General features: G+C 37.1%; 1 protein-coding gene across 4 annotated transcripts in view; it reads left to right on the top strand.

Annotated features, from left to right (window-relative positions):
* ZNF423 (zinc finger protein 423) overlaps positions 1 to 19,786 on the top strand; it is a 1,297,648-nt gene extending 1,277,862 nt beyond the window's left edge. For all 4 annotated transcript variants that reach the window (XM_044081972.1, XM_044081969.1, XM_044081970.1 and 1 more), the window contains one exon: positions 19,166 to 19,786. In XM_044081972.1, the coding sequence (XP_043937907.1) occupies positions 19,166 to 19,195 (30 nt within the window). In that variant the 3' untranslated portion in view covers positions 19,196 to 19,786. The remainder of the gene's footprint in view (positions 1 to 19,165) is intronic.
* Positions 19,787 to 25,867: the final 6,081 nt, after the last annotated feature.

Genomic DNA, 25,867 nt, shown 5'->3' with positions numbered 1-25,867 from the left:
ATAGATGGGGTAAATGTGATTCAATCAAAAGAGTGGGAGTGGTATATAGAAGTGTGGAGAGAAATTCTGCAGTGAAAAGAGTAGAAACTGTAAAATACTAAGAGCTACAGGACAAGTGGACACTAGATATCTGTTTTATTTGTTTATTTATTGTGCTTTTGTTTACTGGGTTTGTCTGACTGGGTTTAGTCATAAACCCCTTTTCAGCAGAGCCCCGTATTTCAAACATTTTTTTAACAGACATACAGTAATAAACATGACCACCCATTAAATAATATACATTAACAATTAAACACACATTTTCTTTTTAGATTACATTCATATGAAAAAAGTGCCAGCTATTACAGTGTAAAAGATAGTTATAGGAAGGAATGGATAAAGTACATGCGGAAGCAGTTGGTATGAGTTTGTGTTGGAGAAGTTAGATTTAGCAGACAAGGTTTTCTGGAATAAGTGTAATACTGCAACCATGAGAGTTAGGTGACACGGCCTGTGTTCTAACGTGCACTTTTATTAGGTATTTATATTTAGGTATTTTGTCTGAAATGAGACCTGAATTATTTGTAGTCTCTGATTTCAGTTAAATCAGAAAACCATTATTACTACTGTTTGGAGGCAAGAACAGAGAAGTTGTGGTCTATGGAATGAAAGTTAGCGGATGGAGTTATGACAGTGGGGGCATTAGCAGATTGACTTCGTAGGGTGTCATGTGGGTTGGACGTAGTCTCATAGTTTAGAAGGATGGTGTGTCTTTGTATAAAACTCTGAAGAGGGAACTGAAGGAGGAGGTTGGCTTTTCCTTGAATGAGTAACTAATTTAACTTTTCCAGCGTATTGCAGAGATGAGGGGAGTTGGTGATGAAAAGCAGATTTTATTAGAAAGAGGGTGTAATATGGTAGTGATTTTTTGTAAAGCAGTGATGAATATGAGTAGGCCATATTCTAGTTGTATAAGTTGGACACCTATTTCTAAGACTGCTCTAGCAGGTTGTGAGAGGATACGAGATATCTTTTAGGCCCAGAATAGGAGGTGGTTGACTTTACATCTGACTTTCTGAATGTGGTCTTGCAAGCTGAGGGATTGGTCAAACCAAATGCCAAGGCATGTAAATGATGCAGTGGACTGTAGAGTGCAACTCTTTTCTTTTGTGTCTGATATGTCTGCTCACAGATGCCACAATACTTTCCCATGTGGGGATGCACATTCCCCAGCTGACTCGTGAAGGCTATCATGCAAACGCGATTGGTGGAGCCAAACACATGTCCTGACTCATTGCCTCACAGCATGCACCTTTCTCCTCAGAAGGTGCAGATACTGCAGAGACTCAGACTGTCTTCCTCCCCTAGGATAAGTGAGCTGGAATTGGTCTCTCACTCCATTTCTGTCCCACCTGGTTCCTCCAGCACCCGAGCTGCTAATCAGCCATGGGTGTACCGAGTCATAGTCATGGCTTCATTGCTTTGTGCTATAGAGTTTGGGTGGTAGCATTAAATGAGTTGGTATGCATTACAAAATCACTGGTAATATGTTTTAATGAAGAGCAATACATTAGGCTTGGAGTATTTATTCATTGTTTTTTGTTAGTAAACTTCTGAGTCAATTAATTATTTGTCAGAACTGCATACTAAGAAACATGAGGATTTAAGATATGCCATCTGTTAGTGTCAGGCCCTTGGATAATTTTCAGAAAGTTCTAAAAATAATTGCATTGAAATTGCACTGGGGTATAAAGTTCATTTTTTTTCCTTCATATTAAGTCATAAGCTAAATGTAGAACATAGAAAGAGTTGCATGTATTTTGCAGAATTAACCAGATTTTTACATTCTTTTTGCTGTTTACCAATGTCTCTCCTTCTGCTGTCCTCCCCGGCTAGGGATTAATGCAGAATGTCAGTTTAAGGCTCCGGTTTTCCACAGGGAGGCCATTTCTCAGTAGGATGAGCAAGTGTTCCATGTGCCCTGCATACGAAGTAATCTGTTTTTAGTATCAGCCTACAGAGATTTGCTTTTAGATGGTGGCTGCTAATTAAAGAGATAATGCTTACTTGGTGTATGCTGTGCTTTGATTCAGGTGACAGATTTTAAAAATTCATTTTCATTAAAACTGTTTAAGTACTAAGTAAATGTTGGAGGATTTTGTCATTTCTTACTGATCTGGAGTGTAATAGCTCATTCTCACAGAGTCTGAAATTTTTTCATATTTTACCACTGGAGTGACTGTAGCAGCATTGAGGAAGGTCAGAAAAGTTGCCCAAGGCCATACTGTGGGTAGGGAATACAGTGAAATTTAAAACTGGGTCTCCTGACTCACTGAAGGCCACTGTGTCCTCATATAAGAGTTACTTTAATAGCTGTTGACCAGCTACTCAAAGTGCTCAATATAATTGTCTTTTTTATACTCATCATTCACAATATGTTTTTTTTTTCCCTCAGTGTAATCTGTTTTTAGTTAATTTTAACGTGTATTTATACATCTACTTTTTATTTTTGCTTTTGAAAAGTGTCATGCTCCCTTGAAAGAGAAGTGTGCATTTCCCTTCTGTGTAAACATAACAGAATGGACCCGAGTTATATGCTACCTTTGCATTTGCCTTCCAGATGCTATCAGTTCTGTTAGGCTGGTTCTGTACTGTTGTTTGCTATATACTAGTAGAAGCAGGACCCATTCTCTCTCATTTACTGTAAAGTTACCTGGAATGTTCTTTACTAACTGGAAATGCAGTGGTCAGCACAGGTTTGTGTTATTTAAGTGACAAGACACAACATGGGGTCAGTTTCCCGGACATTATGCAGATTTATTATTATACCCGTAAATCTGGTCCATATAAAAAAAAGAAAAATACAAGGCAAATGTAATGCTTACATTAACAGTGAATTATAACATAGAACTCGTATATTAAAAGAAAATAATAAAAAAATTAAGTGTGGTGAGAAATTACTCTTTTTCCCCTCATACTTGACCTCAGAGATGCGCAGGCCTCTGGTACCTATTTCTTGACCATTGATTCTAGGTGCTTTACCTTTCTTCCAGTCTGTTTTATACAGACCAAAGCTGATTATCTGCAGTTTTCTCTTTTGAAGTATAGGAGCATCTTATTCATTCCCCACCCACCGAGCCTACCCAGCCTGCACATTCCACCCCCTTCCCACTGTACTTACCTTCTGCGGTAGGCGAGTGTCATTCCTTTGTCAATGGTGAAGGTTCCTTTTCTATCACAGGTTTTCAATGACAAATTTTTAAAACATTTTTTGCATTTTTGCACAAAACCATGTACATAAACCTTTGGTGAAAGTTTTTTTCTTGACTTGCTCCATTGATTTCACACCATCCTGTCTTTGAAGGTTGTTTTGCACTGCAAATTTCCCCACATAGGAGTAGTTTGTGCAGTGAGGTCATAAAACTGTGTTAAAGATTTGGCATACAATCTTTGGATATAGAAATCTGACATCCATTCAGTTTTGTAAATGGAGCTTTGTAACTTGTTTTTTTTCTGTATTTTTTTAAGCTTAATGAAGTGTGTCCACTTCATAGCTCATGTGACTTTCAATCTGGTCCAAAGTTACTTATTTTTTTTATTCAGGACAAGAGGTTTAATTGTTTAAAGTCATTGTTTTTCAAGCCATGATTACATTTATTACTTTTGTATAGAGTATAATATTGAAGATGTAGAAAAAATAATATGCATCTGATAAGAAAAAAATATTCACACATAATCATAGAGTGATTATTTTAGCTCAGGATGCAAAACAACAGTAACGTTTGGTTATTACCTATTAAAGCCACTTAAATTGCATGAATTGTTATAAGTTTCTTTTGGTGACTTTTTACGCAGAATAGGAATAAAATATGTAGCCACTTTATAAGTACATTAACGCTTTTGAAGGGGTTCAGCAGATGAAAGATGTGGATATAGGAAAACTGATCAGATCTGAAGTCATCAAAGTGAGCTTCAATAATGCCAATTCTTGGAAGAACAATAATTTAACAAACAATTGACTAATTTTACTGTACTTGTTATATCCCTGTGCAGTCTGGATGTAGGGCCTGCTCCCCCAGACATGAAGACAAAAACTCCAAACTTTATGCAAGAAGATATGCCCTGAGGCTTTTCCCACAACGTTTCAGTGTGTTGTAAAAAAACAGCACTATTTTCATTTAAGTGGTCTGGGTTAAATGACTATTTCATCAACAACTGCATGTTTATGTATGGAAAGCTTATGAGCCATGCAAGTCTTAGTACTATCCATGTAACACAGGCTTAGGGACGTGATGGAAATAAACCACTGATCCTCCTGATACTGCATCATGTGTGTTAATTGTACACAGTGCACCCTTTAGTGTCCTACTCTTGCATAGTGTCTATTGTTCTGTTGCAGACACAGAGATAAGCTGCCTTGTCAAATATTCTCTTGTTTACAAAACAGTAGTTTCCTGAGCATGAAAAAGTTCTACATTAGCACAGGCATATCCACTGCTTTTCTAATTACAGTCCGAGGGCTGTGACATAAATGCACAGGCATTAAGTAAGAAATGTTTTTGTATGTTGATGTGCTCAGTTATTGTTGCACTCTTCTTTCTCAGTTAGTCAGTCAACAGTTTTAGGGGAACAAAGCCCTAACTATGACCAGGCTACCTGAGTTTGGTATGTGTATTGGGTTCTGTTGCAGCTATCTTGCGGAGGATGGACCTGTCTATCCTGGAGAGTAATCTGAGTCTTGAGATTCCAAAACACCCCTCATAGGACAGATGGTAGACATAGAATCAACCCCTGATAATGTGTGGCTTAACAAGTCAGTTATTGGTAGCATTCATCAGAAGTGTGCACCCACATGGGCAAGGTGTACCAAGTCTATCAGTGGTAGCATTCATTTCAGGTGTGCAGAAGCATGCACCAATATGGGGAATGTGTGCCATGTCTTTTAGTGGTAGCATTCATCTCAGCTGTACAGATGCATGCACCCACATTGACAAGGTGGACCAAGTCTTTTAGTGGTAGCATTCATCTCAAGTGTGCACCCACATGGGTAAGTTGTGCCAAGTCTCTTAGTGGTAGCATTCATCTCAAGTGTGCAGAAGCATACACCCACATGGGCAAAATGTACCATGTTTCTTAATTATAGCATTCATCTCAGGTGTGCAGAAGCATGCACTCACATGGACAAGGAATACCAAGTCTATTAATGGTAGCATTCATCTCAGGTGTACAGAAGCATGCACCCATGTGGGCAAGGTGTACCAAGTCCTTAGTGGCAGCATTCATCTCAGGTGTGCAGAAGCATGCACCCACATGGGAAAGGTATACTAAGTCTGTTAGTGTTAGTATTCATCTCAGGTGTGCAGAAGTGTGCAACCATATGAGGAAGGTGTGCCATGTCTGTTAGTGGTAGCATTCATCTCAGGTGTGCAGAAGTGTGCACTCACGTACGCACAGTGTAGTGGCTTCCTCCACAGTGCTATAAATTGTACATCTCCCTGTGGACAGGTTAAGCCATTATCAAGAAAATACCTAATGACCGCTTACATTGGCCAGCTTTTGTCCAGACAGGAATGAATGGGCTAGTTTGGGATGTGGGAGCAGGGATAATCAGCAGGAAATGCATATGTAAAGGAAAAATTTAGGGCAAGTTGCTTTACGTACTGCTTACACATGTTTGTACTCCCTCTAAGTTGTTTTAATCTTCAGTTTGTGACGTTGTAAAGATTTCTTACAAAACATTGTTGGAATTACAGGGCATTTACCAGGGCATATTTCTTCAGCTTGTCCTGAACTGCCATGTAGTACTCTCAGCATTACTTCCATTTAAAGGAGAGAGCAGCCTGCTACTTATATCATGGCTTTGTGAGCTACAGAAGTGTATAAAGTACAGATGTATGGAAACAAAACAAAAAAAGATGGTAATTGTCTTTATGGAAAGGATTATCAAAATGTCATTTGTTTGATTACTATTGACAGTTGAAGCCAGTGAGTGTGGTGAGTTATCCCTAGAAAGATTACATGCTCATTAATGGGCAGTGAAATTTACCAGTGCCTAATGTCAACCCTTATGTCATCATGTCAGGGAAACGTGAAAGCTTGTCAAAGGATTATACTTCAAAGGAGGGCAGCTCAAACACTGAATTGCTGAAAGCCACAATTAGAAAATGGGGGTTGTGGCACTTCCTCCACTGTTATGCAGTTGTGGAGCTGCTTTCTATAAGTTATGAGGAGTGAGGAGTTTCCTCCATCACAAGAGGTATAGGGGGCTTGCCCTCCTGGAAAAAAGCTTGAAATCTTGTTTGCTGAAAGTAATTAAAAATTTGTGAATTTTCCATTGAGGAGTAATCCTTTGACAGATAATCATGAATCTGTGTAAGCCACCTTACCTTCTTTAAGTGGAATCCTTTTACTAGCTGTCCTTTGAATCTTATTTGAAATTTTACTTAGCCTTTTAACTACTTTCCTACAGCTGACTCCACTTTTGCTGTGGCTGTTTCCTCAATAATTTTCACTTAATGTCATTCCAAAATCCATCAAGACAATGTTTGTTTCTGATCCGATTAATGTTGGCGATAGCTAAAAGCATCAGGGAAAAGTGGTTAATTATTAAAAATAATTGGCATCCGTAAATTGAATACTAATTTTCCAGTTTGAGCATATATTTTTATCTTTATTGTTTTTGTAAGGGGATTAAACACCCACTCCCCTCCTCTGTGCTTTGATTTCTGAGTTGTGTGACATTACTGTCTGCTACACTCCCAGTGGTGGGAGACCTGGATGTACTGTTGCTGCGTATCTACCTATATGTTGACCACAAAGCCTCCTCACATTTTCAGTCTGAATATTAAATTAATTCCGAAGAGGGTCCCCTTCCCTTTTCTAGCCCCCTTTAGACAGTTTACTTATTTTGGATCAGGTGAACAGATCATGTCTTATATTACCCTCCAGCTGTGTGTGTGACTTTGCCTTATTCCCCAGCTTAGAACTTTTCTTTCTGATGTTTTGGCAAAGTGGGGTAATAACGCAGGGTAATATGCATTCTTCTTGGTGAAAATACATCTACCACAGTCTCTGGTTAGTTGGGAGGGTTGCTTGAGTTTGCTTCCAGCAAACAGTAGGGATCTTCCCTAGAAAAAGGGAGAGATGTTCTGACCTATTCCATGCCACAAAGCAGTTTCTGTCTTTGACAACAGTAGGTTGCAGGTGTTGCAGTGGGCTGACCTTTTGATGTGGTGTTTGAACCTTTTGCAGTGGTGATTCTTGCAGATAATTGTTTAGCTGCCAGGTTATTACATTAAGCAACCATATTAAATATTGGCATACAGGCCAAATCAGTGGTACATGGAGTGGGTGTCTGTGGCAGAAACCCTGGACCAATTAGTGACTGAAGGGCCAAAGGGCTGGACATTGAGAAGGAGGAATGACAGGCTGTATTTGTTGCCTTCCGAGAGGAGAAGGATTATAAAGAGAAGGTTACTAATGTCACCCCCCCCCCCCAAAAACAAATGTAACATTTGACAGAGATCAGCTAAACATGGGGGGTGTACAGACAAGACTAGAGTGGGTAGAGTTTCATGTAGGAGAGAACCCCCCTCATTAAAATAGGGAACATCCAGATGTTCAGCATTGTTATATACTGACTGTTATATTAACATGAGGAGGTGATTTCTATGGGTAACAGCCAAATGAGTAATGAATACCATCCACAGCTTCGTGTTCTTCTGAACCATCATGTTCAGTCCTGTTTTCTACAAGAAAGAAGTTGAGAGGAGGATGACTTGCCTCTACTCATGAATGCAAGTTGAGGTGAGGAAAAAAGGTAAATGAAATATCAGTTTGTGTAACTATTTTATCTAGCCATGCCCTGATAAAATTGACCAGTTTTCTAATAAACAAAAATGTGATTAGGTGTTCTATCCCTTTAAGACTGTGTTATTTTAGAGTCTTCTGGTGACTGATTATTCCTTTCTCCTGTTCATCACTCACAATTTCAGCCATACTAGACACTTGGTACCTTCTGTTTGCATGAACCTCAGTTAGATAAGTATGTTACAAACGTTTTTATGATTGGACTGTCTCACGTGGTTTTCTACTGTAGTTCTGAGGTAAATTTGAAGTGTTTTAAATGTTTTTGTAATTTTGTGGTGGTATTGTAGTGTAAAGAATGTTATGGTAAGATCTTTTTCAATTATAGTTTAGTTGTGTGTTTAGTTTGATAATGTTACATAATGTACATTTTTAGTTTCTGGTCTACTTTGCCTGAAATGCCACTTTTTATTGGCTGGCTAGAGCTGGTTTTATTTTATTTTTATTTATTAACCACACAGTAAGTAATATTTTATTTAATTTTACTTTTTAAGTTTTATTTAATTCATAAACAATATGCACATATTTTCTACTTATTTTTTCCACACACACATTTGTACAGTTCCGTCTACAATATACTGCATAATTAGAATATACAGTGTGTTACATGAAAATATCAACAAGCTGTGCTTTACCACTCAAGAATCCATAAGACCAAATATCATATGCCCCATGAAATACATACAGGTGTATTGTGTTTTAGCCTGAAGTCAGGAATGCAGATGGCCTGTATACTAAATGACTGTCATTTGAAAATATTCTTGTCACTAACTTTTAACTGTTTGTGTTTTTTTTCACTTCTTTCTTTTCTATCTTTGCCCTAATATGTTCATTAGTTTTCTGTTTTACATTTAGGCTGCTTTTCTTAGTTGCTTTTAATTTCTTTGCATCTGCACTAGTCTTGTTTGTGTTTGCTATTGGTGATTTCTTATTACCATACCAATGTTCTCCCTACATTGCCTTCTGCTCTGTTTTCTTATTTCACCATTGTTCCAGTTAAAACCTCTGGTATGCTGGGGATTTTCTTTTTGGGATTACTTAACTGAGTTATATTTTCAGTGTGCACTAATTTCTGTAAGAGCATAATAGGAAAATAAAGGCAGTGCTGTATATGTTTAAGATAAGTGGGAATGGTTTCTTTGGAGCATATAATTTTACAGTGCCACTAGGAGTATGGGGTGGAATTTATACTAATGGATGCAACTTAAAAGATCTTTATTAAGGAGAAAAAGGAATTTTGCATGCATGGCTTGTGTTTGCTAGTCCATTAACAAAGTAGTAGTCTTGGGGCAAAGAACTGGCCAATGCCTAATGTATCTGCAGAGCAACAGCTGAAGGCAATACATAACTTTCTAACACACTGGCAAAGAGGGTACCCTCTCTTGCTACCTGGCTCACTTGAGGGCAGTGCAATCTCTCACCACAATTCTTTTATCTGTATGGGTAGAGATAATACCCTGGCCTCCAGATGCAGTCCCTGAAGTTTTTGTAAAACTCTGCTAAATGCTAAGAAAGTCAATTTCTTTAGAAAAAGAAAATCCTTAGATGATGCCTACCAAATCTATGGCTTTCTGTCTTCCATCTCTTTACCTGCTCCCTTCCTTTGCTTTTGAGCAGAAAACCTGCTGTCCACTGTATTCAGTTCATGCAGTTGCATTCCTGATTGCAGGAAGATATTTAACAGCTAAAGGTAATACAATGGACAGTATACCTGATGTGGAAGATTCAGTCTGGAATCCTTTCACTAGTTTATGCAGAGACTCTTGTTTTCAGCTTCCTCTGATCAAGTGACAGTTAACCATATTAATTTCTCTACAAAAGTCCATGTTTGTCCATTGGGGTAATGCTTTCATAGGACATTGCCCATCTATTTAGATTACAGTCTGGCAGTTGTTTTTTTTAATTATGTCTTTCTATCTCAGCTGAGGATATTAAAATATACAGTAAACCCATTCCCGTGGAAATGATTTCTGTGTTTATGTATTGTAGATATAGTACTTTATCTTTTACAGTATTTTTGAGAGTGTTTATTGAATCTGTTAAGATATTCTGACATCTCTAATTATTTAAAGTGAACTAAACGTCACTGTAAATTTAAAACCTAGGGATTGGGTGTTCTGTTTTTGTCAGCCTCATGTCTGTTATATAAGTAGCTTGCATATATGTATGTGTGTCTGTCTGTAGCTACGTGTATGTGCTTGGGACGAGGGGGCAGAGGTTCACAGTGAGAGCTTCGTTATCACATTTAACACCACATGATATTTAAGCTATTGATCTGCCCTGTGCAATCAATTCAGCAGTCTCACCAAGCTGAAATCATCAAGCTACTTCACTGCAGTCCGGAGTCCCTGCATCTGGTGCTGATGCTGCATCATTTTAAATGACAGAGTCTACATTAGTATAGATTACTGGAGCATGACCAGCCCTTGTACTCATTAGTTATTTACTTTGTAATTTTCCTGAATCAGTTTTAATAACAGAAACCAAAAATTATGCAGCTGACTATCGAAGACATGATGGTAGAACAATGTTTTCAAGAAAATGATTAAAATGCTCTTATCCATAGATGAAGACCAGCAGATTTCCTTTATCACTTTGCACACATGTTGGAAGAGTACATTTCACGTCTAAAATGGTTATCACAATTTTTTCGAATGCAATATTATTTCCATGACACTTTGCTGGGACGTTTTTACTTTGAGGTAGTTATAGCGTTAGTTCTACATGGCTAAAATGCTCTCTTGCCTTTTTGATTTTTTTTAGTTAGTTTCAAAGATTACACTCGCTTAAGTGCATAAAATTAAAATGCTTTTGCATTCTAGTGGTGGCAGTTAACATGCAACTTTTTTGTGGCTGAGGATTCGTAATGCCCTGCCAAACTCAATTTGACTGCTTTCAACTTCATTTTCAAAGTCAGCAGCAATTCTGACACCTGGTGGTCAGTATGTGGTCTTACATGATTAACTAAAAATAATATGTTTCTTAAATGGGGTCACCGCTGCCTGGAGAGTGTGCAGGCTTTATGATTGAAAGGATCATTAGTAAACTATTGTCTGAAGACATTTTGTAACCAGAATAAAGCACAATTAATCCTTTCCACAGTTTCAGAGTATTTTATTTCATTTTGAATAGTCTATATATATATATATATATATATTTGTGTATATATATATATATATATTTGTGTATATATATATATATATATATATATATATATATATATATATGTATTATGAAAATATCTAGCTATATATACCATCCAGAATATACAGTGGTGTCATTAAAGAAAAGTACTAATAGAAAGAGCATTCCATAAGAGGACAGTTGTAAGATTTAAAATGCATCCTTTGCATTTCAGAGATTAAGGAAAACTATAGACTTTTGTAAAGATCTTACTGTAGTTAACAATTAGAGCCACATACAGAGGGCTTTTATCTACAGTCCTTGTCTATGTTTTTTAGGAACTGCAGAAGTTAACTGACCTCAGGTAGATTTTACATTTCAAGTCATATTAAGTCTTAATGCTAAAATGTAAATTACAGGAATCTGTTTTGTGGGGTATTATCATTTCTGCTATTATAATCAGTATTTAAATTGACTGGATGTTTTTTCAGCTTTCATACCTTCTCTAACTTGAAGTAAGAGAATATATACACAGTTCTGTATATATTTAAAATACTTAAATGAAAACTGGAGCAATAGTCCACATTTTTCTGTGACACTAGGATTATCCTTGTCTTCACAGAAACATTTGGACACAGCTGAATCAGAATGACTGTTACACATTCTGCAGTGAAATTTAAACTATGGACCACTATTTAGCAGAAGTACCTTTATTCAGTAATAAATTATCATTTTACAGGCATATCTAAACAGGTTAAATAGGTTAAAATTTAATATGGTATACTAAAATTAAGATCATGCTGCTTTGGTAAACATATCTAGCTAAATAATATTTACGGTACTCCAACTTGTACCTGTTCTGTTGACTCACACAGTATCTTTTCACTCTGGACTTTTAACCTTACTGTAGTCACTAGATTGCACAACATAGACCATATTGTTTATTTGCTGACAGTTGCATTAGACACAGGACAGTACAGATTTTAATGGCAGAAGTAAAGTGCCTTAAGAGGGCCTGTGTGTGATGATGATAGCCAGCTTAGCAATCTATCACGAGGTACCCTGAATCATTTTGGTAAATATGGTACAGTTTTTGCTGACCATTTGGTCAAAGCCCATATGGTAGATATAAGTAAACCAATCTAACCAAAACTTTCTGATGGGTCAAATAATCCTGTAAGGGGCTCCACCCACCTTAACGATTACAATAATTCTTAGACTGACAAACCACAAGAGTAAGTTGTAATTTGCTGCTTTTATTGTGTTCTAGTCATCATACTATAACAGGCTTTAGTTAAAAGGCCTATGAGGGCATCTCATAATTACCAGTCTGACTGACAGTTTTCATGTAACTCTAATATAATCCTGAGGTGGAAAGCAGATTGCATTTTGGTGTGGCAACAATAAATGCTATAATGTGAATATTTCTAATTTTGTTTTGTTTATTCTCATGTTCTGTTTTGCATTTCCCAGTGGGCCTGGATTAGTGTAATAAGTACATGTCCAACTCATCTTAGTTCTTTACTGTTGTAGGGTCGTCTATTGTATCCTGTAAAACAAACAAAGCTTTTGTGTTTGTATTTTCTGTTTTGTGTTCTTCCTAGAATGTGCAAGGGTGTGCTGGTTCCGCACTCTTTTTACAAAACTAAAATCAGATACATTTTCTAATTATGGTCTGTATAACTGACACATAGTATTTACGTTTTTGAGAATGCTTGCATTTATTTTTATAATATGACAATTTCATTTTTGGCTGAACAGAATCTTCAAGTTTAACTTTGGTATAAACCAAATGTATCAGTTAATTACTGTTGTTTTGGATGAGTCAAGTAACCAGTTTGCCAGCTCCAAATATAGCATTTTCAATTAGGTACATAAAGAAATCCCAGATCTACGAGAGCCAGCCATGAAAAAATGTGCAGTGTATCTATTATCCAAGTGCTTTTGAGAGCTTGTGCATAGAACTGAGCCTTTGTCATTTAGTTTTTAACATTTTTTCTGCAGTATTTAAAACTACTGATGTTGCAGTGTTGAACATAAAGGATTACTGGTTATTTTTCAGCACCAGAGGTTGTAAAATGCAAAACAGTGCAATGTCCATTACATTATGTTGTGCTTTTTCGATTAATGTAATTGAGGAATAACAGCCACGTTTTGGGAGAGGTCTATTTACCCCCATTTTATCCCATTTTCTTTATATATTTTCTTATCTTTTTTAAGTAATGAGAGTGTTAAGTGTGTCTGAGCAGAGTTCACACATTTCTTAATTATCTTTACGTGGAATGCTGGTTTAAAATGATACTGAAATATTTAGGTGTTGTCTTTTCAAATGATTCTGTGTTGTGGGCATTGGTGCTTTTGTTTCATTTAAAACTATGAAATGTGTACTACGTTTGTAAATCACTGCAGATGTCTGACACTGCAATGGAAAGCTTCTGGAACAACAAGGAGATAAGCCTGAGGAAAGTGAAGCCAAAAGAGAGAGAAACTGATTAAGGGCTGACAGAGAGGAGTGAGTCAGAAATGGAGGTTATGTGCTCCAGGGCATACTGCAGGAAAATGTCAATTGTAGAATCCATATCTGGACTTCCAGAGGCACTGCTGTGTATTTCAACTATGGAGCAGTGGTATTTTATGTGATTCATATGTTTACACACTGATCTGTAGAGGCGCTTTTCCAGTGAATTTTACAAAGAGCATACAAAAAAAGTGCCTTTTTAATTGTATAGCACAGGAATACAAAATAAATAAATGCAAAGTCTGACTAAGTTTGCAGATGACTGCAAGCTAGGACAAGTCATTGAATCCCCAAATGATTTAGCCATTCTCCAGGAAGGTTGGTTCTGAATAAATAACTGGTGCCAAACTCATGGACTGAAACTAAATGTCAAAGAAAAAAATGCTTTATTGAATCCTTTGGGAGACTGTCTACCCCTGGAAACTATCACACTGGCAATATGCCTATAGGAGTTGACCCAGTTGTTGAGATTTGGGAACGTATGTGGACAGTAAACTCACTTTTGACCGACATACATCCATCGTTGTAAGAAAGTCCAGCTTATAAACCAATGGAGTGTGTGTAGATCTAGGGATGTCATTGTCCCGCTTTACTCAGCATTCATTAGACCAGTCATTGAATATAATGTCCTGCCCCTTTGGTATGCATCTGTCCAGACATATGTAACAACTGGAATGCCCACTGAGGTACCTTACTAAAATAATACAAGACCTAAACATATCCTACATGGACTGACTCAGAGCTCTGTCATTATACTTTGTATCCTACAGACTGCTAAGAGGTGACCTGTACCTGGCATGCAAGGCATCCTCCGACCCATTACTGATGGATATATTGCAGATCAGCAAGTCAAAAGGCATAAAAGTACTTTGTCTAGGGATCTAAACCTCTTCTACAACATCAACAGAATGGTTTGGAGGGACAAGTGTATCTTGCAGAGTATGCTGCTGTTGTGGAACAAACTCCCCATCCACATAAAACAAAATTCATCGCTATACACACTCAAGCGTGGCTTAGCTCTATGGATGAGAAACAGAAAATGTATCCCAGGACTCTCCCCTGTCATAGTAATGGGTAGAAGCAGCTCTTAAATACTTAATTTGAGTTGACCCATACATGGAATAATCTATGGTATGATCCCAGTTATTCTCATTAGGGGTAATATATAATTATTGACCATGGGATGGGTAAGGCCAATCTATAACCAAAGGGATAGGTTATTTTGAGCACAAAAAGTGAAATTTGCTAGATTTAAAGTGACCCAGAAGGGGGTTTTGTCAATGAATGAATGTTATTGGTTGATGCTGGGTGACAGCCAGACTGAAGGAAGACAGGAACAAAAACTAGGCTGGTGTTTGATCAAAGAACAAGCTTGGGTTTCTGTAGGAAATGGCAGGAGAAACTTTTAAGAAGGTGGATTAATATAAGCAGAAATATAAGCGCAAGAAACGATGGGCTAACATTAGTCAAATGAGACAGAAGGAAAAAAAGGAAAAGAAAAGGTTCAGTTTTAATGGATGGAATTTAAAAGAAACATCAGAGACTGCATCTTGGGCTTGGGCACTTGTCGCTAGGTTTATGAAGCTCTGCCTGCTTGGAGTTTATAAGAATTATTTCCTGGTAGATTACTGGACTTATTCAAGTGCACCATGAAGGAATACTAGTGAGCTGATATAGCTGTTGATTCGTACTTTGCAGAACACAAAGAAAACATAATTAGTAAGCACAGTTCAGGATATGTTGTGTTTGTTTGTCTTCTAAATATCCAAACCACATAAAAGTGTAAACACAAAATTCCACAATATAAGAAATGGTGCATTTACCAAGCAATATTTTTGCAAAGAGGCTGTGTGTGCCTTTTGCATCCTTGCATCCCATTTTCTAAGTATAATACTTCAGAGGCCACACAGACTGGGTAAAAAGTCACCTGTTTTTCATTACTCCAAAATACCTGATCTTAGAGATGCTGCTAAACTTGCATGTACAGCAAAGTAATAGCTGGACGTACTGAAATGTCAATAATACAAGGATCTACAAAATGTTATTCAACAAATAATACAATTTGCCCTTTCTTTTCAGTGTTAGTGTTTTATTCAGTTATTTATCTTTAACCCTGACATTCATGTCTAACTGCACTTTCAAATAGGAGGTAGAAAAGTCACAATGGACATGTGATCAAACTAACTTTTTCCTTCATCGTTTGTCTTACCCTAATGACGTATATAGTAGATGAGTAGGGAAAGAAGGCAACCCTTTATCTTGCTTAATATTTTTTCTCATAATTTTGCAGTTCATTTCTCTTCACTTATTTGATAAATAGCCTAGTAAATTGTCTGATGCATACTTAATGACAACTGCCTTGCAATTCTATTTTACATTTTTACTTCATTTCCATCATTTCCATAATTTTTGTTTGCTTTTTTTAATGCTCACCCCCCCCCCTTGCCAGCTATCACATCCCCCCTAACAGACAAGCCCATTCTTTCCAAATGGTTGTGGTTTCCCAGATCTGCTAAGTCAAGAACTATGTATTGGGGCTGCTATTTAAGTAATTTAAGTGTACATCATGGAGTCTGTACTCTTGCTAACAGGTTTTGGAACATTTTTGTATATAGGTCCTAACCCGACCTGTCAGTAGGGGGATGTGATGTCTGTATCACTGAGGGAACTTGTTGCCCCTCCAGCTGTGTGTATATGTTCCTACTTGCTTATGAAGGCTACCATCAAGAAGTGCCTTGCAAGGTGTAAACTAGATGCCTATTACACCATTTCCCCTCAAATGTACATGCTGTGACCCACCTCCCAATCCCACCAGAATGGACCTGTCCAGATTACTTTGTCTGCACTGTCAAGTACCTGAACCCCTAATAGAACTTGGGTTGCCTGGGCCGTAGTCAGGGATTTATCCCTCTGCATCACCAGTATCAGTTGTTTTAACTTGAGTCTCCATTTTGCCCTCACTTTTGTTCAGCTTCTGACGCTGCCCTTACTGATTCATTTCGGTATCATCTTGTATAACTGAGGTTTGTATAAGGTATACTAGTGACTGTTACACATTGTGAGAGTAGTAAGTTAGGGGTCAAATCATTATTCATTTAAAACACATTTTAACAGTGTATATATTATGAGAAAATGTGTTATTAGCCTGATTTTTTACATTCTGTACAATGTATAATATATTTTAACATCCATTTACAATTCTTTGCATTCATCTACAATGTACTTACATAAACCTTGCTAATCTTAGGCTGTGGCTGAAATAGGTCTATTTGGGATTAGTCCACTAACCTGGTTACCAAATGTAACAAAAAAAAAGTAAAATACAGAGAGGCATATCTGTTGTAATAATGTATAAATCTGGGGTTAGGTTATTTCATGTATTGACTTTTACATAGTTTAAGTCAAACTTTTTAGGAGCAAACTACATAGGAAAAAATGGGAATTGTGGGAAAAATACATACGGGGGAATGAGGTTTAAAAGAAGGCAGGACTTAAATGAGCTATGTAATGTCTGAAAATGACTGGGTAGATTGTAAGTGATGTATAATGTTTGCAACTGGGAGTGTGTTAGCATGGTTTGTGATGTAAAATGCTTGCAACTAGGATTGTGTTGGTGTGGTTTGTTTTCATTTATATAATTGTATGATTTCTTATGTTGTAAGTGATGGTTTAAAAAAAGGCAGGAATTATATAATTTATTTAATGTAGATTAAGTTATATGATGTATCGCAATATATGTGAAGTATGTTGCTGTGTCTTTCGGCTTTTCCCGGTTAGGGGTCACCACAGCGGAACTCCGGTCCGCTAATGAATGGCAGTTGATTTTTACGTACCAAGTTGCCAGCCCTGATGCACAACCTTCAACTAAGGTACACCCATTCACGCATGTCTCCACGCAGAAGACGCTCTAGCTGAGAGTCGAACTGGACAGTGTCTTACTGTGAGGCGACAATGCTACCGCAGCATGTGAAGTATAATTTTTGTTAATGTTAACTTAATACACTTTGATTACTTTATGTTTTGTTGTTCTTCTTTCAGCTTTTCCCGGTTAGGGGTTGCCACAGCGGAACTCCGGTCCGCTAATGATTGGCAGTAGATTTTTTTACAGGTGCCGAGGTGCCAGCTCGACGCCCAACCTTCAACGAAGGCACGCTCATTCTACACATGTCTTTCAAATGCCACTCGACCACGGGGAGGACATGAAGACTCCACACAAAAGGCGCTCCAGCCGAGAATTGCTGTGAGGCAACAATGTCACCGCTGCACCACTGCGGCTCTAGTTTGATTACTTTATGTATAAATGCAAATTTGCCTATGTCACAAGTGATGATTCAATAAAGGTGTTAAAAAAATGTAAAACTATGACATTGTCCACTTAGTATGTGAACTGCAAGTTTTTCTTCCGTTTATATAGTGGCTGCATCTTGGGATATGTGTCTATTGTTTGTAACAAATGGTTCCATGAGTGGTTGTGTATGTACTGTATATATTTGTATGTGCGCATGTTTAAAGACAGGGTGAGAGATGCAGCTAAGCATATTTTATAAAAAAGGGGAGAAAGCTTTTACTGAGGAGACCTAACCCAGTTGCACTGCAGTGGCTTTTGCAGTTTCCAGCACAAAACACTGTTATTTCCTTTGCAGTATATTCTGAAAAAAGGAGTGAAAGATTGCTTCATGCAGCATTTTGGTCACTGATGAATGCTGAAACTGACATATGGGATCCTGCACTGTTTATAACAGAGCGAGTTTGGAGCTGGTATGAACTGTTTGTCCTTAGTGTGGTACCCCCAAGTGTGCAGCTAATATCTGAAGTTTGAAGCTTCTCATAAATCACAGTGCGATTATACTACAGTTGGATCATTCACGTTGGTGCTGCCAACAGTTTTTTATATGTGCTATTGCTATATGGTTATGTTCGACTTATATTTGTTACTCTAAACATCAGTATAAATGTGTCTTCTTATGCATACATAATGTCAGGTTTTGAGTAATAAAATTTGTTTTAAAAGGGCAGAATCCTTGTACCACTGAATCTGATTTATTCCCGAGTCTTTTTAGAGCTGAAATATTAGATACAGACTTAAGAAATGTGAGGATACATTGACACACATATAAGCAAATGTCTAAATCTGTGTGTGTACATGCACAATGAATTACACACACATACAAAATTAATTACACAGAAAGTTCACTGCACTATTTAGACTTTAATCTTGCACTGAAGTAAAAAAAAATACTTGTCTGTATCACTGACTGGAGTGTTACTGACTCGGTGACAGATACTCAACCACATTTTGGGAAGGTGAGGGTTAATGCACCTTCATTTGCATAGTAATTTGCTGCTCAGATATCCAAACATTGCTAATCATTTTGATGCTGTGGTACCTTTTTTCTGCTTTGCAAGCATTAAGTGGAAGTAGAGCATTGAAATAGTAATTCAAATATTTATTTCACTGGTTGTGTAGCAGTGACATTTTGGTTGTCTGGTTTGACCCAATATTAGAAGCTATGTCATTTAGAAATAAGTGCCTATGAACACGCTCTTGGGTATTACTTTTCCTTTGATAACTACAGAGAAATGTTTTACAAGGAGCTCTGTATAAATGGTACAGAGTGGGAGGGTATGTGCACGTTTGTTGGATTGTTCTTCTCATGCATATCTTTTTCGTCTTTCCAGAACCACACGTTGAGCCAGCATGCACAGTGAGGCACCGACACTACAGGACACCTCTCTGCAGAAGACTTGACGGAGACACAGTGGGGAGGACCATTTGAACATTACATCCAATCAAAGTGTCATTTGCAACCCAGATGTAAAACTCTAATGATTTGGCCATGAGGCGCTGCTATTATAAGCAGCTGGAAATGAATATTAATGGAACAGATTAAAAGTATTCTAAGCTCAGTATTTTTTATTGTCCTGCGTTGGCTAGTGCATTTTAGAGCTTCTGCCTCAGATGAAATTTATAGTGCTAGATAAATCTGCTTTGACGCTGTTGTCCTTTGTTGCTTATGGTATCATATGGATAGTTGAAAATTAGATGTGCTTTTGTTCATAACTACTTTTTATTGCAAATTTTAGGTAACTGTGCACTGTGATGTGATTGCTTAGCAGTTGTCTTTTTTTTAAACTAAAGATTAATGCTTTGATTGGATTTGCCAGTTCACAGGGCAGTGATAAAAATTATGTAATGAATATCAGCAGTTTCCATGCAACTGGATGGTGTCTGCTTTTTAAATGTGACTTAATCTGATTGCAATAACTAGTACAGTACAATAAAGGGAATATGTATGGCTAGTGTGTCTGCTTTTTGTTCATTCTCTGCATTTATCATCTCATTTTAACTTAATGTAATGTACATAGTTAACCATCAATTTTAATCAGTGACAAAAATGGTCCCCCAGATTTTAACTGTGCAGACCTTTTTTATTTGTTATGTAAGATGGGTTTTGAATAAATCTGATAACTGTTTTGATAAAGCTCTGAAAATACTTAATTGGATAGGAAGTGCCACTATTCTAAGATCATTATTAATTATATGTTTACCTTTGCAGATTATTGTTAATATCTTTAAATATATGAACAATTTAAAATACATTAGAAAAACAGTGTTGTTCTTTTGTCTATTCTTTCAGTTTCATGCTATCAAAAGTATTGTTTGAATAAATGAGTGTACCTTGCAAATATATGTCATTCTAAAATGAAGTTTAGAAATATGAACACACAAAGATGATGTTCCAATTTTAGAAGCAAGAAAGATCAGTTGGCTTGCAGCATAATATTTTTTTCTAGCAAGAAAGGGTTGGTCTGAAACATTTTTGACTTGTTATTATGGTCTTTATGTGAATGTGGCTTACAAACCAATAAGATAGGAATTGTTAACCACCAACACCCCCCCCCCCCCAGAAAAGAAAAAAAGTCATTTGAATCGTAGTTTTTGCTTAGGAGGGGCATATTTTTAAGCAGGCAGTGTATGTAACATAATATAGTTAAGTTGTTTCATTAAGAAGCAAGTTTTATTACTTTATATTATTTTATAAATGTTGAAGCTCCTAACACCTAGATAGGTGAATTGCTGAGTTATGTGTCAGATTATGAAACATGTATAATATATGACATGGTAGAAGTGATTAAGCAGTCAGTGGAACCAGTTATATTTGTGCATAAGAGAATGGCATAAAAGAAAACTTTTACCAGATCCCAGATGCTTGATGATATCTTTTCTTTAAAGCACCACTAACATTTCAAGTAAAAGATCAAAAATCATTCTACTTGGGTACATTTGAGATTGAATTCTATGTCTTTGTGCTCCTCCCTGTTCAACATTTATTCACCTGATTTTCTGAACCAGTTGGAGCAGGTGATCTTGGTTTGAATCACATCAGCCTCAATTATTTTATATGAAGGACACACAAAATGCTGGCCTTAACTATGTGATCAAAACTGAAGAAGTACACAAGTATCAGTGTGGATTTTGCCTGAAGATGTTTTAGCATGCATGAATGACATACAGACATGCATATATTCAATTTCTTCTAGTATAGATGTGAAAATTTCACTTAACTTGTGATACCAAAGTACCTCTGAAAATTTTACATTTGTGTCTTAGTGAGGCTTTCCTGCATTGATAAGTTAGATGTACCAATGAATAATTTTCCAATTGCATGCCCAGCATCAATCAGAACCCATTTTATCATTCCTTAGTTGGATTTTTCTGTGTTTTGATCTGATGACATAGTGGGTTTCCATTAAAGGCATGTCTATAGGTGTACATTAGAAGCAGAATTGTGCAGATCAGGATGTCATACTAAGACGGGCATTTTGAGATTATAGCAGCTGGAATGCAGATGCTGAAGTTGTATCAGCCTGTAGACACTGAACTTGGTACAAAGGCCCTTGGAAAGTAAGTACATTCAGCCCCAAAAATCTAGATCTCGGATTAGCATAAAATTTGAATACTAAATAGCAGATAAGTCTTCCTGCTTCCAGTAGCAATGTGGGATACTACTCAGAAACACATTTAATAAACAAAGTGACAAAAATGATGGAAAATATGAGTGCATTATGCAAAAAACAGTGAAAATCTGTAGATTTGAATGGAGTATATTGTAAAATACTACTACACAAGGTCATTTATATTTGCTTCTGGAAAAGGAAGATGTAAGTGTGTCCTCTTTCTTTAAATTGTTGGTGCCATTAGTATGTTGGTGATGTGGTGTGGTTTTCTGTGAACTAGACAGCTTCAAAATCATGTGTGATGAAGGGGATTCAGATAATTGTATGAAGGGGTAAATCAAGCCTGAAAATAGGGACATACATTCGAAACTAGATACATCATGTATAGGGGTAAATCAGCCCTGAAAATGGGAATGTTCCTACAAAACAGGGACAGTTGAGAGAGGTTTGGCCTAGAGTGTGACGAAGGATGCATGACACAGTTCAGAATAAAAAGATAACTGAAAAAGCAGTAGTAGTTAATGTGATAATGAACAAAACCATATTTGACAGTCACACACTGCATCATATCATTTGCAAATGAAAGAATATGACTGCTGGTACATGCAGTGAATATTTGGATTGTTAGGAAGATGAAACTACTAACATGCACATAAGAAAAATAGTCAGAGACCAGACTACTAAGGGTAAAATAAGAAGGAAGGGACAGTCAAGAAGCAGAAAGTCATGGACGACTAAATGTGAGAGCAAGAGAGTCTCAAAGCAAATAAGGTAAGGGAGTGAGTAACAGTAGTGTTCAAGTGTAATAACTAAAATTAATTGAATATTAAATAAGATGTCTTACTACACAGTGCACCTTCTGGATGGAATACAAATGGAAAAAGTGCCATTTATGGACAGATAAGTGAGAGAATAAGATTAGCAGGGAAAGATCGAAGCCTGTGCAAATATTAGAGTTGGAAGTGTCAGTGGTGCAACAGGTAGAACACACCTTTGGTGCAGGCAGCTATGGGTTCTATTCCTACACTAGGTAAATGAATTGCTGACATTGCAGTCCAGCTTTTTGGTGACAGGCTGCTGCACTACAGAATGTGTCATCCTTCAGATCAGATGTTAAACCTATACCCCATCTGCCTGAGTTGGTGGTAGCTCAGGTGGATGTGAAAGATTCCACGGCACCTATTGAAAAGAGTAGGGAAAGTTCAATGATGCCCTAGCCAAATTACCCCTAGTAGTATAAATACCACCTCAGGCCACCTTTGACAAGAGACCACAAGCGTAGTGGGACTTACCCAACCAATAAAGAATAAGTGAAATAAATAAGTGAAAACATACAAAACAACAAGGCTACAGACCCAGCAAAAAAATGTATTAAGGTGTCTAGCACTTAAGCAAAAAGTCTTCAAAGAGTAAAACTGAAAAAATTTCACCTTCACATCTTTTATACACAAAAAAAAAAATCAAACAATAAAATGCAATTCAGTTGTTGATATGATTAATAATCTTCCCTTCTTTAATACCAATAGATTTACTTGTAATACCGAGGGTGTAATTTATGCTCTTAGGTGTTCGTGTAATTTATTTTATATTGGGGAAAGTAAAAGAGCTTTTAAATGTAAGTTACAAGAACATATAAGATAAAAAAAAAAACAAAAGATAGTGTAGTTGCATCACATTTTAAACAGTACCATCAAAGGAATTCCTTGTTGTTACAAGGAACCATTTTAGAACAGGTGCGGGTAAATTTTGGTGAGGAAATTTTGCTTAAAGATAAATTACTGTATAAAGAAACTGTGTATTTTAAAATATGACACTCTGATATCTAAGGGTTTAAGTATAGAGTGTAACTGGAAACGCATAATACAATACAAAAAATGTTAATATGTTTTTCTTAATTACGTATATGGCACTTTGAGTCAATTAATGATTATTTAAATGTAATTGCTTTATTGTTTAATTTTGTAATTAATGTTTGTGTATAAAAGATGTGAAGGTGACATTTTTTATGTTTTACTCCTTGAAGGCTTTTTGAGAAAGCACTAGAGAGTTTAATAAAGATTTTTGGTGGATCTGTAGCCTCGATTTTTATATATTTCATTTGGTTTTGTTTTGTGGTTTATTAAATAAGTGAAAACAATCAAAATGTGATTTTGCATCAAGGAAGAAGCTGAGAAGAGATGCTCTGTGGTGTTAGAGGGATAAAGCTCTGACTATGTCATTGGCAACCTGAGTTCAAGTAGCAGCTCAGGTGTTTGTAGAGGCTGTCAGGGGAGGAAAGTATAAGCAGCCACTGCCCAGCTCACCCATGCTGGGGAGGGGGTGGGTAGAGATGGGTTTAACTTGCCACATGAATAAAGCCTAATGGGAACACTAGATGTCTACACTATGGAACCCAGTTCTATCAAACCTGTGCTGCAGTGTTCAGCGATATTAGGAGCTGGGGGGGGGGACCCCCTCAGAGGGCAGGTATAGTGGAGCTCATAAGGTCCACTTCAGGGGAGTGGGATGTTTCCCCATGGGAGAAGATAGGCCTTCCTGGAAGACCAGCAAAGTGACCTGTTCCCTACCACCCAACTCTTGCCATGAATGATTAAACTCACTGGACATTCCCAGGCAGAGGAAGGAATAGGCTGTAGGACTCTCACCATCTAGGCATCTCCAAGTCCCTTGACTGAGGCTGATTTGGATATAAGGAGAGGAGCCATTGGGTTTGGTCCTCTGGGTGTGAAAAATAAAAAGGATGCTGAGAAGATCAGCCACATCTAAGGGGAAAGACAAAGCAGTGAATGGAAACTTGCCTGTAGGTATTCCAGTGAGACACTGAAATATATATCTGACATCATGGTCATAGATTTCATGACAATTAATTGTGAAGATGTCCTGGAGAACTTGATAGATACTCAACAAGTATTTTAAGTCTGTGTTCCCCTGGTAGTGATGAAAGGAAATACTGGCTTGTAGCTTATAGTCTTCACATGTATGAGGTTCCATAACTTGCTAACAGAGACTCAGCAAGTGAGGAGTGAAATGGAAGCATGAAATGTAACTGCCAGATGGCCTCCTTCCAAAGTGCTGGAAAAGGTACAAGGAGTATCGGAACTACTGATGAGGCCATTCGGACTGTTTATGGAGAAAGAGGTGGGGGGAAACAACTGAAAGATATCTTTTCTTGTTGCATTTTCACTAAGGGAGAACACGTCTGTTTGCCTTGTGCAATGTTCTCAGCCTGAAATATCCTAACTCTAAAATTAGTTTCAAAGTTTGTTGACATCTTATTATGACAGATCTTCCTTTTGTTGTAGACGCTATGATGAGAGCTCATACTCCTGACTCACCAGAGAAATAGTGAGTTTTTTGGTTTTAAATATTCTACCTTTCCTCCAAGTTTGTGCAAGTTTGGAAGTAGTATATATAGAACCTGAATGTGGATGCAGAGCTCCCACATTAGGGCGCAAGACAGCCCACCTTAACTGTAAAAACAGCATTTTGTGACATTTTATAGTTTACTTTGTTGGTCTGTCAATTTTGTTTCATTTATATGTTCCATTTACATTGTTTTACATTTCAATTAAGGGACAGGCAATGTTTCTGTATATTCTCCATTGGCAGTTGTGGCTCCAGGTTCCTTTTTTTTGCCAGGGCCCAGTAGAGGCACAGTAGCTACCTGTTGGGGCACTTACGACATGGGGGAAAAAAAGTGACAATAAAATATTGAATACTTGGTAAGTCGCTCATAATGCACTGTTAGAAATGAAAGACCATTTCCCTATGGAAAAAAAAAACATAAATGCCATAATCTTACAAATCCTAGCAATGTTCACAGCACAGAAAAACTACTAAATTGGTCGTATTTAAGGATTGTGGTTTGGATGAAGTGTTGGTATGCTACAGTGTAACAAGTCAAGTGTGTAGCTACCAGTTCAACAGAAGTGGGAAAATGTCATGCACAAACACCACATTTGTGCTTCAGTAGAAAGGGAAAACATCATTAACCCGAATTCAAGAACAGAAAGTCAGACTTATTTTATTCTGTGCGGCATAGTAAGGAAAATATTTTACAACAAATACAGCACATTTTGCTAATATGCTGGTGAAGTGCAAAGTAGTTTTAAGTTCTTTGAAGTAGAAACAAGATTGGTCAGTCAACAATTCCTGGATTATGATGATAGTTTTGACACCACAAGGAAAAATGTGGGAGAGAGTCTGTCAGCACTTGGACTAAATAATGGAAGAATTAAAACATGCAGCTCAGCTAGTTTATTTTGCTGAGCATTTACAACTACTGTTAAAGATGTAAGAGCTGTTCTATGAACACAAACCACAGTAATATGAGCAAAAAAGTGAGAATGATCATAGGTTTTAGTAGCTGTACAAGATGCCTCTGACTCACACTAATGCCATTCTCTTTACATGGAAGTTTAA

This window comes from Protopterus annectens, chromosome 8.part1, assembly GCF_019279795.1.
Source record: "Protopterus annectens isolate FY-2018-M chromosome 8.part1, PAN1.0, whole genome shotgun sequence".
Lineage (NCBI taxonomy): Eukaryota > Metazoa > Chordata > Ceratodontiformes > Protopteridae > Protopterus > Protopterus annectens.
This window is presented reverse-complemented; position numbering and strand designations above follow the sequence as displayed.